The sequence below is a fragment of the Arachis hypogaea genome, chromosome 19 (assembly GCF_003086295.3).
Source record: "Arachis hypogaea cultivar Tifrunner chromosome 19, arahy.Tifrunner.gnm2.J5K5, whole genome shotgun sequence".
Taxonomy (NCBI): Eukaryota; Viridiplantae; Streptophyta; class Magnoliopsida; order Fabales; family Fabaceae; genus Arachis; species Arachis hypogaea.
This window is the reverse complement of record NC_092054.1, coordinates 142,031,945-142,045,415: the sequence shown is the minus strand read 5'-3', so window position 1 is coordinate 142,045,415 and position 13,471 is coordinate 142,031,945. Positions and strand designations below refer to the sequence as shown.

The 13,471-nt window shown below is 29.3% G+C and overlaps 1 protein-coding gene across 1 annotated transcript; it reads left to right on the top strand.

Annotated features, from left to right (window-relative positions):
• The first annotated feature begins 663 nt into the window (after positions 1-663).
• LOC112775090 (uncharacterized) lies at positions 664-11,305 on the top strand. Its single transcript, XM_072228034.1, has 7 exons — positions 664-829; positions 1,802-2,302; positions 3,360-3,509; positions 5,491-5,577; positions 8,857-8,898; positions 9,223-9,644; positions 10,484-11,305. The coding sequence occupies exons 1-7, from the start codon at positions 730-732 to the stop codon at positions 11,090-11,092; spliced, it is 1,911 nt and encodes a 636-aa protein (XP_072084135.1). The 5' UTR covers positions 664-729; the 3' UTR covers positions 11,093-11,305.
• Positions 11,306-13,471: the final 2,166 nt, after the last annotated feature.

The window sequence follows — 13,471 nt, the reverse complement described above, 5'->3', positions numbered from 1 at the left end:
TCTTTATTGATCCCGCTTTCCACCTTGCATTAGGTGATTTGTTTGTTTTATAAAGCAATTAGATCTTGCTTCTTTAATTTTCTTCCAATCTAGAGGGTGGTTAAATAATAAAGATTAAAATAAAAAATGGCTAACTTATATAAAATAAAAAGCTGGTGGCCGTAGGTATTAGATTCTTTGAGCCGTCAGCAAAGCAAAGTGCATAGTGCTGCTTCTGCTGCACAAACGACGATATATATATATATGTATATCCTTTTTACTTTTTTGAGTTATAAGATACACAATCTTTCTTTTCCTAATTATGTTTCTTCTTTTGTTACAACACATATATACATAATCTATAGGTATTAATTAAAAAATTTTAAAAGATCAATTATAATATAAGACAACTATGTTAATTCTTTATTTTTTATTTTAAAATTCGAAAAATTAAAATAATAAATTTTTTTTGGTAATAGATCTATCTTTTAATTAGTTGTCTGGAGTTGATTTCACTCCTAGTTAATTTTTTTAGAAAAACTGAATTAATTAATATTTAAAAGCAACAAGAACTTAGCCACCACGCCACTACTAGATTAGTGGTGTGTAGAGCAACGAATAAGACGCAACAGTGACTGATTATATATATATATATAGCTATAAAATAATTTCATCCCCCACATTATAGGAAACAATCTAATTCTGTGATTGTTTTAGTGAGTGAACACATAACAAGTGCAGGTGTTGCCAATGGACAATCAACAACATTCTGATTGTGACAAGGACATTCCAAACCCATCACATTCACACGCTAGAAAAATTTCCGACGGAATCACATCATCGAACCAAGGTTTTTTTTTTTTTAATTTCCTCACGTAATCACGTTGATTTTCTTTTTGTTTTTATTTTTCCAAATTCATCTCTCTAGCAAACTAGCTAATGATACGGACTTACGAAGTATTTGGAGACTAGACTATATCTGGTTAATTATATATTAATTAGTATATATATATATATATATATATATATATATATATATATATATATCTTTTAGAATTTTTTATTTTTAATATTGGAGTGGTAGTGGTGTTTTTTTAAAATGTGGATTATATTGTTGGGGTGTTATACTCAAATGTGGGATCGTTTAATTAGAGAAGCAGAAATCGGACCGTCCGATTTATTAGAGGTATAGAAATCGGACCGTCCGATTTGTGGGAGGTACACAAATTGGACCGTCCGATTTGTAGTAAAAAAAAATTTTTTTAGGTACAGAAATCGGAGCCACAGTTTTAAAAAATACCAAAAATTACAATGTTAAGATATATCACCACTTCTACTTCCATAACAAAAAAAATTAGCCTATCTTTTAATGTGACATTTTTTTCAGCATATACTGTTATATGATTATTGGTTGTTATCTCCTGCCAACATTACTAGTACTCAATTTTCTTTTAGGTATTAACATTAGCAACAACTCAAATGAAGATGGATGGCAAAACATTTTTTTTTAAAGATGTTTTGTTTAAAAGTGTGATTTATTTATTTAGTCATACTTTAAATAAAGATAACACTTTTATAAATATAAAAAAATCTAACCATCTAATCCATCATCCAAGGATTACATAAAGATAATTATAAAGTTTTTATTGTAGTATCCACCGTTACCATATTACCAAATATTTGAAATATGTACTCTTTGTGCCTGTATTCTAAAAGTACATTAGCTAAACATAAATTAATAGTTGTGTACTTGACCAGTATTTTATTTTACCTGTACGTAGTTCATGTTTTTTAAGTCTTTTAATTTTTTGAAAATAATCAGGGCTAACAAGTTTTATTCGGGAATATCGTCCATTACACGAAGCACTGAGAAAAGGTGATTTAGCCGAGACAGAAAAATATCTCATTAAAGACCATCCAGGATCACTTTGTGCAAAAATCACTTCTAATCACGAAACAGCACTTCACATTGCAATCATGTTTGGCCATCTAGACCTCGCTAAGAGGCTGGTGGAGTTGATGTCAGAAGAAGATCTTGCTTTGAAGAGCAGAAATGGCACCACCGCGCTTCACCTTGTTACTCTTCTCATTGAGAACGAGGACGAGATCATTGATGTTGCAAAGTGCATGGTTGAAAAAAACAAGAGATTAGTTACTTTGAGCGATACAAATGATTGGTTGCCGGTGACTCTGGCCTTGGACCTCGGCCACACTGAAATGGCTCGCTACCTTTACTCCCAAACCCCGTTTGAATTTTTCCAACCTCGACTTGGGAAACATGGTGTTGTGCTCCTCGTCCAATGCTACTACACCAACTTGTTTGGTAAGAGTTACACTATTATTAGAAAAATTATTTTTAATGATAATTTATTTTATTTTTAGCAGTAATAATGAGATATTAATTGTCTTATATTTGTCATTAAAAAATTTTAGCAATAATTATACAATTGTCAGATATTTTTTTAATAGTCACAAAAAATATATAATTGTCATTATAATAATAATATAATAATAATAATAACAAATATATAATTACTGCAAAAAAAATATTAATGAAATAAGATATACAGTAATTATTATATTATTGTTACTAAAAATTTATTACTAAAAATAATTTTTATTGTAATGTATTAGTTGGTTTACTTACATTATTTTTTAAATTAGAATTAAAATTTGTCATTCTAGCATACAAAATTTGATATATTTAATTAAATTATTTAATATAATACATACATATTAATATTTAATTATTATTTTCATAGGAAACCATTTTTACATGGTAGTCCCCTTGTCATAATTAACACTGCAATATTGATTCCTAAAGTATATTAACAGAAAGGTTAGAAGACCATAATTTATCGTTTTTAGTTATTAATATTTAAAAATATGAGATAAAATATGTTATTAAATTATTAGAATAAAAAAATTAAGTTAAAAGAATTGAATAATTAATGGCTAAACAATGATAAAAAATAATAAATTCTAATGACTCCTAATAATTTTCGTATATTAATATTGCAACAACAATTGAGATCAATAATTAAGATCGTATGATCGATTGAAATTTAAAAAGATACTGTATTCTGTTTTAATGATGGATCGTTTGGTTTATATATAAATTTTACAATAATTTAATTTTTTCTGCCCATCAATAATAATATGAAGACAAAAAAAAGTCAAAATTTATCTTATTTAATATTTATTAATTATTACAATAATTAATAAATATTACATAAAGATAAATTTTAACTAATTTTACCTAATTCTTCATGGTTATCAAATATTTTCGTCGATCTATATATATCCATGCATGATTATTCCATGTAAAAGCTTTAAGACAACATTATATTTATTATTTTTAATACAATTGACGGAAATAGATATAGCCCTGGATTTGATCGACCGTTGTCCAAAGTTAGTAGTGACGGACGGTAGAAGAGGGTTAAACTTTTTGGAGATGTTAGCAAATATGCCTTCGGAATTATTGCTAAGGAAAAATGTACCATTCTGGAAACGATGGCTAAACCCAAGTAAGTAATACCATATTTGTTATTTTTTAATTATTTTTTTTCTTTATGATAAACTTGATTAAGTCTCTAAAGTGGTCTCTCAAATTCGATTGGTACACTAATTTAACTTATAAAATTTCAATTGCACTAATTTATTTGGACCTCCAAAATGAACTCTAGATAACATACTAATCCTTTAATTTATTTATGACGTGAGTTGACAGCTAGACTTCTTTTCTTACCCTCCGTCATCTCTCTTTTTCCTTTCCCTTTTTCTCTCTTTTTTACCGTACCCTCCACTACCTTCTGTTGCAAGTTCCACCATACTATCTCCTCTAATCTCCTCCCCTCTTCCTTCACTCCTACACACACACTATCAAACATGTTCACCGTTAATACAATTAATATATCAATTTGATGATTAAACATACATGACAATCACAGCTCATAACAACTCTCAATTCAATATGAAGCGAGAGAGGGGGAGAGATAAGAGAGAGAAAGAGAGTTATTGGTAGAGCGACGAGGTCGAAGGTGGTGTCAACAACATCGGAGACGACACACACACGTACACACACTACCAAACATGTTCACCAATAATACAATTAATCCATCAATTTGATGACTAAACATGACAATCACACCTTATAACAACTCCCAATTCAATATGAAGTGAGCGAGAGAGAGAGAGAGGGGAAGAGAAAAAAGAAGAGAGGGTTATTGGTAGAGCGATGAGGTCGAAGGTGGTGTCAACAACATGGGAGATGACAGTATTAGCTACGATCTTAATGTCGTGGAGAGCTTGAACGATGAGCTGATTTCCGCCGAATGCAACAGTGACGTCGGCACCGGAGTGCTGTAGCACATCGACAATGATGACGGCCTTCATAGGCTCAGTGTGTTAGCAATTGGAACTAGGACCTAACAATTTCAAGATTAAACAGCACATGAGTAAGTAAAGGGAGTGAATAAGTATAATATTTTGTTTGGATTGTTATAATTATTTTGTCACTTTTTGAAAGGTTGAAGTCATTATTTTAATGAAGCTATTATTAGAAAACATCATTGAAGGAAATGAAAATAGCAGTAGATGCTATAACAGTGGAAGTGGAGAAAAAAAAATTGGAGGAGATAGTATAATGGCAGAGGAACTTGCAGAAAGAAGTGGTAAACAGTAGGAAGAAAGAGAGGGAGAGGTGGTGGAAGGAAAAAAAAAGAGAAAGAGAGGGATATAGATAAGATGAGAAAGAGGATAATAATAATGTGGGGTGAGTGATGATATTACGTGATAGTAGTGGTGCCACATTAGCAGTCTAGTTATTGACTCACGTTAAAAATAAATTAAAAGACTAATATATCATTTAAAATTCAATCTAAAATTTTAAATTAATGCAATTGAAATTTCAAGAATCAAAATTAGTGCACATACTGAATTCAGGGCCACTTTAAGAATTTAATAAGCTAAACTCAGATATAGATATATGGTTAATTCTTTATTAATCCAAGTGTCATAAATATATTGGTGGTACATGTATTAGCACATATTTGCGACAAACTCACTATTACATAATATATATTACAAACTAAAATGTTTCTTGAACTTAGAATATTTAAATATAGAAAAGCGTGGAGCGTTACCAATTTAAAATTACATATCCATGTGTTACGTAAGCATAGATAAATTTGCATAAATTGAGTACAAACATTTTTTCTTCTGTTTTTCATTTTTAATTTCTAAAGGGGATAATTCTGAATTTTTTATTTATAAATAAAATAAATATTTAATTACTAATATACATATTATTGAGTGTATCTAATTTTATTTTAATTTAAATAATTTATACGTAAATATTTTAAAAATAAATTAAAAGTAGAAATTCATTAACTAAATAAGTAGATATAGTTCTCGACTACACTCTCTTACATACTGATGTGACAATGTGGATAGATTCTCAGTATCCTTCAATTATTACAAAGAAAGCTCCATGCAATAATATTTCAGGGAGTCAATTGCAAGTTCTCGTTGAGAAGATACCAGGATCAGCTCAAAAAACTAAAAGAGATGATTTTGGGACGAATGCAAGTTCTGGTTAGTTTCTTCTTTAATTTGCCCTTAGGCAGTAATAATTTCTAGAAGATAAGAATGTAATACACTAATTAGATGAATTATTTGAGTAGAAAATGTAATTTATGAGAGTGTATAAAATAGAATCTAATTTTTATATATTAATATTGTAAATATACATAGATATTCAATAGTATATTGTTATATTAATAAAAATACAAATTTATTACTTAACTAAATAATTATTTAAATATATGAAAACAATTAAATAACCAAAAATAGATAAAAATTAATTACAACATTTAAATTTCTTTTAATTTAGAATTCTCTAAAGTTTTAAATTAAAATATTTTATCCAAATACATTCTGAATTAATAATTTCAATATTTTTGAACTTTGTTCATTGGTAATTTGTTATGATACTTTCTTTATATAAAAGTATTCATATTTTAATCAAATCAGTGTAGTTTATGATTTCAAAATTTAATTTTAATTAAATCACACACCCCGTAAAAATATTGATACATTGTAAATTTCATAAAATACCAACTCTTGTTTATTAAAATAACACGTGAATTATTCCTCTTATTTAATATATATATTTAAACATGGTATTTGGTAGATAATAAATTTATTAGTAGACAAAAAATAAAAAATTGGGTTACCAATTTAAATAAACTGCTAACCAATTTTATCAGAATACACATTATGCAAATTGGATACCGGAATGTATTTTTTTTCTAAATTATGTAAATTGCGACAGGGGTATTGCGGTTTACAAAAGGCACGTAATCTGCTACAGGAGTTTTGCGGATTACGTTGGCGAAAAACCATCACATAAACCGCTATAGGAGTGTCGCGGTTTATGTGTGTTTTTGATACGTGCATAAACCGCTACAGTGGTGTAGCGGTTTATGCCTTGTAAACTTTGCCTATAAATACCAAGATAGGGAGTGGGTTATTTGGAAAGAGTCATTTTCACACTTTCAGAAATGGATAGAGAGGAAAGCTTGATGGTTATAGTCCACTGTTCTGGTAAAATAAAAAAAAGTAACAGACATGGTGTTAAGTTCACGGATAAAGAACTGCTGAGCATTTTTATCCGTTCGACTGATACTTTGTCGGATCTGAAGAGGAACATATTACAGAAGGCAGGGTTAGCTGGGGCCAAGTCGGTGAAGAAGGTGTTCTACAAGATTCCGATGGCGGTCGTGTCGAGTGCTGTGCAGTATGAAACATTTGTCAAAGGATCAGATGAAGACATGGGGTATGAAACATCTGCGTGGCACTTCGGCAGCACAAGGGTAACTGGGAGGTTAGAAGGTACAACGGAGCCCACATATGCTTGGCCACATCGATATCGAGCGACCACCGACAGCTCGATTACCACGTAATTTGTGCGAGGATCTATCCCTTGGTTAGGGCAGATGCAACGGTTACCATAAAGGTGTTGCAAGAAGCTACTGAGTCAACCTAGGAATTCAGGCCTAGCTACAGAAAGGTGTGGAAGACAAAGCAGAAGGCAGTTGCCCAGATTTACAGGTATTGGGAAGAGTCATATGCGGAGTTGCCCTGGTGGATCCTTGGGATGCAAGCAACGATGGACCGAACCGTAGCTTTGTCGAAGACTGCTCCAGTGCGTGTTAGTGGTAAGGTTGATTAGTCTATGGAGTACTTTCATCGACTTTTCTGGACGTTCCCTCCATGCGTTGAGGCTTTTAAACATTGCAAGCCACTAATTAGCATTGACAGAATGCATCTGTATGGGAAGTATGGTGGGACTTTGCTTCTGGCTATTGCGCAAGATGGAAACTTGAATATATTGTCAGTTGTGTTTGCACTTGTTGAGAGGGAGAATGCTGAGTCGTGGACTTTTTTCTTATCCCACTTGCGTCAACATGTGACTCCACGGGAAGGAATTTTGGTGATTTCTGACAGACACAACAACATTAAGGCTGCACTAGAGGCACCGGACAGTGGTTGGAAACCACCTCATGCATATCAAGCGTATTGCATTTGACACGTTGCAGCCAATTTCGCTCTCAGTTTCAAGGATCAGGATGCAATACGGATGCTCGTGAATGCAGCATATGCAAAGACTGAGGCCGAGTTTGTCGTCCGAGGGCAGACAGCAGAGGCGCAGTTGGGATCAAGCCAACGGTTTTGCCAGGCCCTGGTCAAGGCGATAGAGCGCAACCTGAAAGATGCGAGGTACTTCACGGTTACTCTGTTCGACAGACATCAGTGTGAGTATACCGTGACTGAGACGACTCCTACCAGTAACTTCTCGCTTGGGACGTATTGGGTTTCCCTCAGAGATCGCACTTGTGAATGCGGGTACTTTCAAGCTCTCCATTACCCTTGCTGCCATGCAATGCTGTGCTCAGTCCCGGTTAGACTGGGCTATGTACGTCCATGAGGTTTATACCATGAGTAAGGTGTTCAGCGTCTACCGGATGGGATTTTTGCCTCCTATTCTAGAGGGTCTATGGCCACCGTACGCCGATCCTACTATCATCCCTGATCCTAACATGAGACGTGCCAGAGAAGGGCGACCGAGGTCAACAAGAATCCGTAACACCATGGATGAGGCCGATTTTGGTCGGCCGAAGCGATGTGGGCTATGCAGACAGACAGGATACACTCGCAGGACTTGCCCTCAGCGAGGATCCGCCCCAGTGCTGAGGCATAGGTGTCTTTAGGTCGTCAGGATCAGGTTGCATTTTTCTCTCCTTGTTTGTGTTCTTGTTTTGTTTTAGTCTTGCTTACTATTAAGTGAAGTTGTATTTGCTGATCGATTCTCTATGTACTAGTGATTCTCTTTGGGGTCTAATTTTCTTGATAATTCTATGAGTACAACAGACTAATTTCAATTAAATCAAAGCAGCAGCCTATGTTGCGCTATACACAAGTTAAACTTTCATCCAAAAAACTCATCCTCCATGAAAAATGAACTAAGTCTTTACAAAGCATAAACCGCTACACCCCTGTAGCGGTTTATGCACGTATCAAAAACACACATAAACCGTGACACCCATGTAGTGGTTTATGTGATGGTTCTTCGCCAACGTAATCCGCGACACCCCTGTAGCAGATTACGTGTATTTTGTAAACCGTGATACCCCTGTCGCGGTTTACATAGTTTAGGAAAAAAATACATTTCGATATCCAATTTGCATAATGTGTATTATGACAAAATTGGTTATCAGTTTATTTAAATTGGTAAATTGCCCTAAAAAATTGTTAAAATAACATTACTCTTATTTATCTCCTTTATTTTGTTCGGTGGTGCTCTTGGACTAGGCCTATTGCATCAATCGGTCAGGCGTATCTTGCATTTAATAGGTATGGAAGTTCTACTGCTACTCCTTAATTCCCTCTGGCTGCGACTATTTTATACTAACAGTTTTCAATGAATCAATGAATCTCAAAGTAAATTAAAGTAGTGCTATAGAACACCACAAAATTTAGGTCTGATTAGTTTTTATTTTTATTTTTAGTATTTTTTTTCTTCGTACAAGATTTATTTTCTTACACTGTATATATGTATGAATTAGTAAAAGAAAAGAATGACGTTATTAAAATATGAATAGTAATATCCATTTCATGATTATTATTATTAAGCTAGTAGTTGGAATGATATATAGTTTATTTGTGAATGGACCGTAGGAATCAAAAAGGCAAAAGCAGTTGAAAATGATAAGCAGTTTCCTCTACAAGCTGCGTTTAGTGCAATTTATAAGTTAAACGAAAGAGAGATTACAGCGGGTAGAATACGTGAAGCGATTCTTAAAGCAGCAAAACGAGGAAATCCTGAATTCATAGTGGAAGCAATAAGGATCCATTATCCTTTCTTGTGGAACACAAATGATGAGAATGGAAGGAACATATTCTTTTTGGCTGTTGAATTTCGCCAAGCAGCAGTTCTTAATCTCATCCATGGCCTTGCTATGAAGCATGTATTTGCAAACATGAGAGACAAAGGTGCCAACTGTTTGCTACACATGGCAGGCTTGCCTCCTCCATCATCACATCTTAATCGTATCTCTGGTGCACTTTTACAAATGCAAAGAGAAATGCAATGGTTTAAGGTAGGTTTGCTATCTTTTTCAAGGCCAATACAATTCTCTTTCAAAGATACTTACTTCCTGTTAATAATTTTTGAATCATGCTAAAGAAATAATAAGAAAAAGTTATCTTATTTAACTTATTATATTTAAAATTATTTATTTATTTTAGTAATAATTAAAGAATATAAAATAAAAAAATAAATGTATTAAAGATAATAAAAATATTAAATTTATTTAAATAAATATTTAAAAATACATAAAAAAATTAGAACAAAAATTTTTTCAATTGTCAAAAAAAAAAAAGAATAATTCATTACAGAAAAATTTCTTGACGTAAAATTTTAAAATTTTAAAGATCAAAATTTTTATTTTCTTAATCATGCTTTTAAAATACTCCATCAAATTTGATTTCTAAATTACTTTTTTTTAAAAATATATATTTAATATTTAATTATTTTTGTTATATTTTTTAATTTTTTTTAAATTTATTTGTCATTACTAAAGTTGTCGTTATCAGTTATATGAACCATCAAGTTTCGAATATAATTTTAAGAGGAGTGCTAGGGCTAGCAATTTTTGTGTTTTATAACTATAATTGGTCATCAATAGTATTTTTAATAGTGTGAGATTATATCCAATGATGGGAGATCACTCACTTTTCTTTTGATGGTTAAGTGATGACCATAAAACACAAAAATTGCTGGCCCTAAACTTTCTCTAATTTTAATAGTTTATCCTATTCTTATTTATTAAATGTTTAATGAAATTCAGTTGTCTAAATAAATAAGCATTATAATTAGGTAATAAATAGAGGTAAAAGTAAAAATATTATGAAAAAAAATCAACTCATGCATATGCAGGAAGTCGAGAGTATCATACCACATATGAAGAAGGAATATTTGAACAGGGAGAATAAGACACCTAGAGATTTATTCACAGAAAACCATAGGGAATTGTTAAAACAAGGTGAGAAATGGACCAAAGCAAATGCAGGATCTTGTAGTGTTGTAGCAGCTCTTGTAGCCACCATTACATTTGCTGCTGCTTTCACGGTTCCTGGTGGCAATGACCAAATCAAGGGTTATCCAATTTTCTTACATAAAAGCTTATTTGTGTTATTTATGATATCAAATGCAACATCACTTTTCAGTTCCACAACTTCTCTTCTCATATTCCTGGCACTCCTCAATTCTCGCTATGCCGAGGATGATTTTCTCAAGTCATTGCCTTCAAAAATGATCATAGGGCTTTCCACTATGCTCTTTTCTCTAGCCAACATGATGCTGGCATTTTGTGCAGCACTTTTTCTAACGCTTAAAAGCCAGGCATGGATTGTTATTCCTGTAACTTTTCTTGGTTGTGTGCCAGTTATTTTTTACATTTGGTTGCAGTTTCCATTGCTTATTGAGATTATCATGTCAACTTATGGACCAGGAATTTTTAATAGAAATGTTAAGCGTTGGCCCTGATTGATGGAGTACAGTTACTTTCATTATGTAATAATAAGCACAGATTTGTGGTGGCAACAAATCAAATTAAGTGCATATATTCTCAGTGTATATATTGGAATTGTGTTCTTATTTATTCATGGGAAGTGTAATGATTGATACTCGTTATTAATTTGAACAAGTGTAATAACCCGTTCATGCACCCGATAAAATTTAAATTATAATTTTAAATTATTTTATTAAAATTAATTTAAATTGTAATAATTTAATTAATAAATAAATAATATAATGTGTATTATTTGTGTTTTTTTAAATATAATATTAAATATATTAACTCGAATGTAGCTATTAAGTGTATAAAAATTATGTTTGAATTATAAATTCTCTAAATGAAATTAATCTGTTTAAAATATTTAAATTACGATTTCAATCATAAATTACAATTATAATTTAAAAAAATTTTGATATGATATTATATTTTTTTCTCCACTTTATTATATTGCCATTCTTTCACAGCAATGTTAGATCAAGAAAATTCTAAATTTAAAATATAATAATAAATATGTCATGTGATAGAAAAATAATAAACTAAAAAGATATATATATATATATATATATATATATATATATATATATATATATATATATTATTACATAGGGAGTTAATACATAAAGATATGTTATCGTAATAAAATATCACACTATAAATAATTATATTTGCTAAGTAAATTTATTTATACTATATATCTATTATATTATTTTATGTAAAATTAAAATCTACTTTTCTAATTTAATATTATATATATTTGCTTCTGACATTGTCCAAAATTAAATTGAAATTATGTCTAAAGTCTTAGCACGGTAAATAGAATATAATTAATATCTAATATTTTAATAATTAAATACCTAAAATAAGTTAATAAATAATAATAATTAATACCTAAAATATCAATATATATATATATATATATATATATTTGTTTTTGATTTTGTCCAAAATTAAATTAAAATTATGTTCAAAGTCTTAATACCGTAATTGAGGTATAATTAATACCTAAAATTTTAATAAGTAAATACCTAAAATAAGTTAATTAAATAACAACAATTAATACCTAAAATATTGAAAAGAAATTTTTAATAAATGTGAGAAATAAAAATATAAAAAATTATTAAATAATATTAGTGTTTAAATGAAAGAATTGATAAAGAATAATAATTATAAGTAAAAATAGCATTTTTATTTTAAAAAAAGAAAAAACACATGAGAAATTGTTTAATAATCCGTGGCATGTATATACATGATAATAGATTGTTCAATAATTCGTATTATGCACGTGTTAAGGTTGAAATTATAATTTTAAATTATTTTATTGAAATTAATTTGAATTGTAGTAATTTGATTAATAAAAAAGTAACATGTTATTCGTTTATTTTTTCTTAATCTAGTGTTATGTATATCAACTCTAATATAGTTATTAATCGTTTTTGTTAATCTACTTTTTTTTTCTAAATTTATGATTTAAAATAACAATTATAAATATTAATAATTAAACAAATTATTATATTATAATTATTTATATTTTATTTCCAAAATTGAAAACATACTATTTCTTTTTTATTTAATGGTTTTTTATTTATACTACCAGTATATATTAATCGATTAGTCAATGATTTTTTTATTTGTAGGATATATTTATTTATTTTATTTAAATAATTTTAAATCTTTTCTTATTTAAATATACATATATATTAAATCACATATATTAATTTTTTTATTTTTTATTATAAATATTTTTTTAGCCTACAATCATTCAATGATTTTGTTATTCCATTAATACCATCATAAGCGTAATAATATTCATAAATCATACTATTTTTCGTATATATATATATATATATATATATATATATATATATATATATATATATATATTAATTGTATGTAAATATATTTAAATCGCATATATTAATTATTTTTTATCATGATTAATTTTTTAGAGTCTGCAATCATTCAATAATTTTTTTATTTTTTAGTATTAATGTCATCGTATATGTAATTTTTATAAATTATAATAATTTCTTTATTTATCTATACATATATATTAATTTTGTTAAATAATTCTAAATATTTGTTATATATATATATATATATATATATATATATATATATATATATATATATATATATATATATATATATATATATATATATATATATATGGTTATTTTTTATTCTACAATCGAGTAATAATTTTTTATTTTTTATATCTATGCATATTCTCTAATCCCTTTTCATATGCATGATTAACAATTTTTTTAAAATGTGATATTTTAAATTTTTTTCTTTCACGTATTTTTATATATTGGCAAGAAAGCAAAACCATATATTGTGACTTTTTT

Bases quoted from the DNA above. Each gene is read 5' to 3' on its own strand.
- LOC112775090 (XM_072228034.1), top strand. From the start codon at position 730: ATGGACAATCAACAACATTCTGATTGTGACAAGGACATTCCAAACCCA. The intron at 2,303-3,359 runs GTAAGAGTTACA...TGACGGAAATAG, and splicing joins CTACTACACCAACTTGTTTG to ATATAGCCCTGGATTTGATC. The intron at 5,578-8,856 runs GTTAGTTTCTTC...CTCTTGGACTAG, and splicing joins TGGGACGAATGCAAGTTCTG to GCCTATTGCATCAATCGGTC.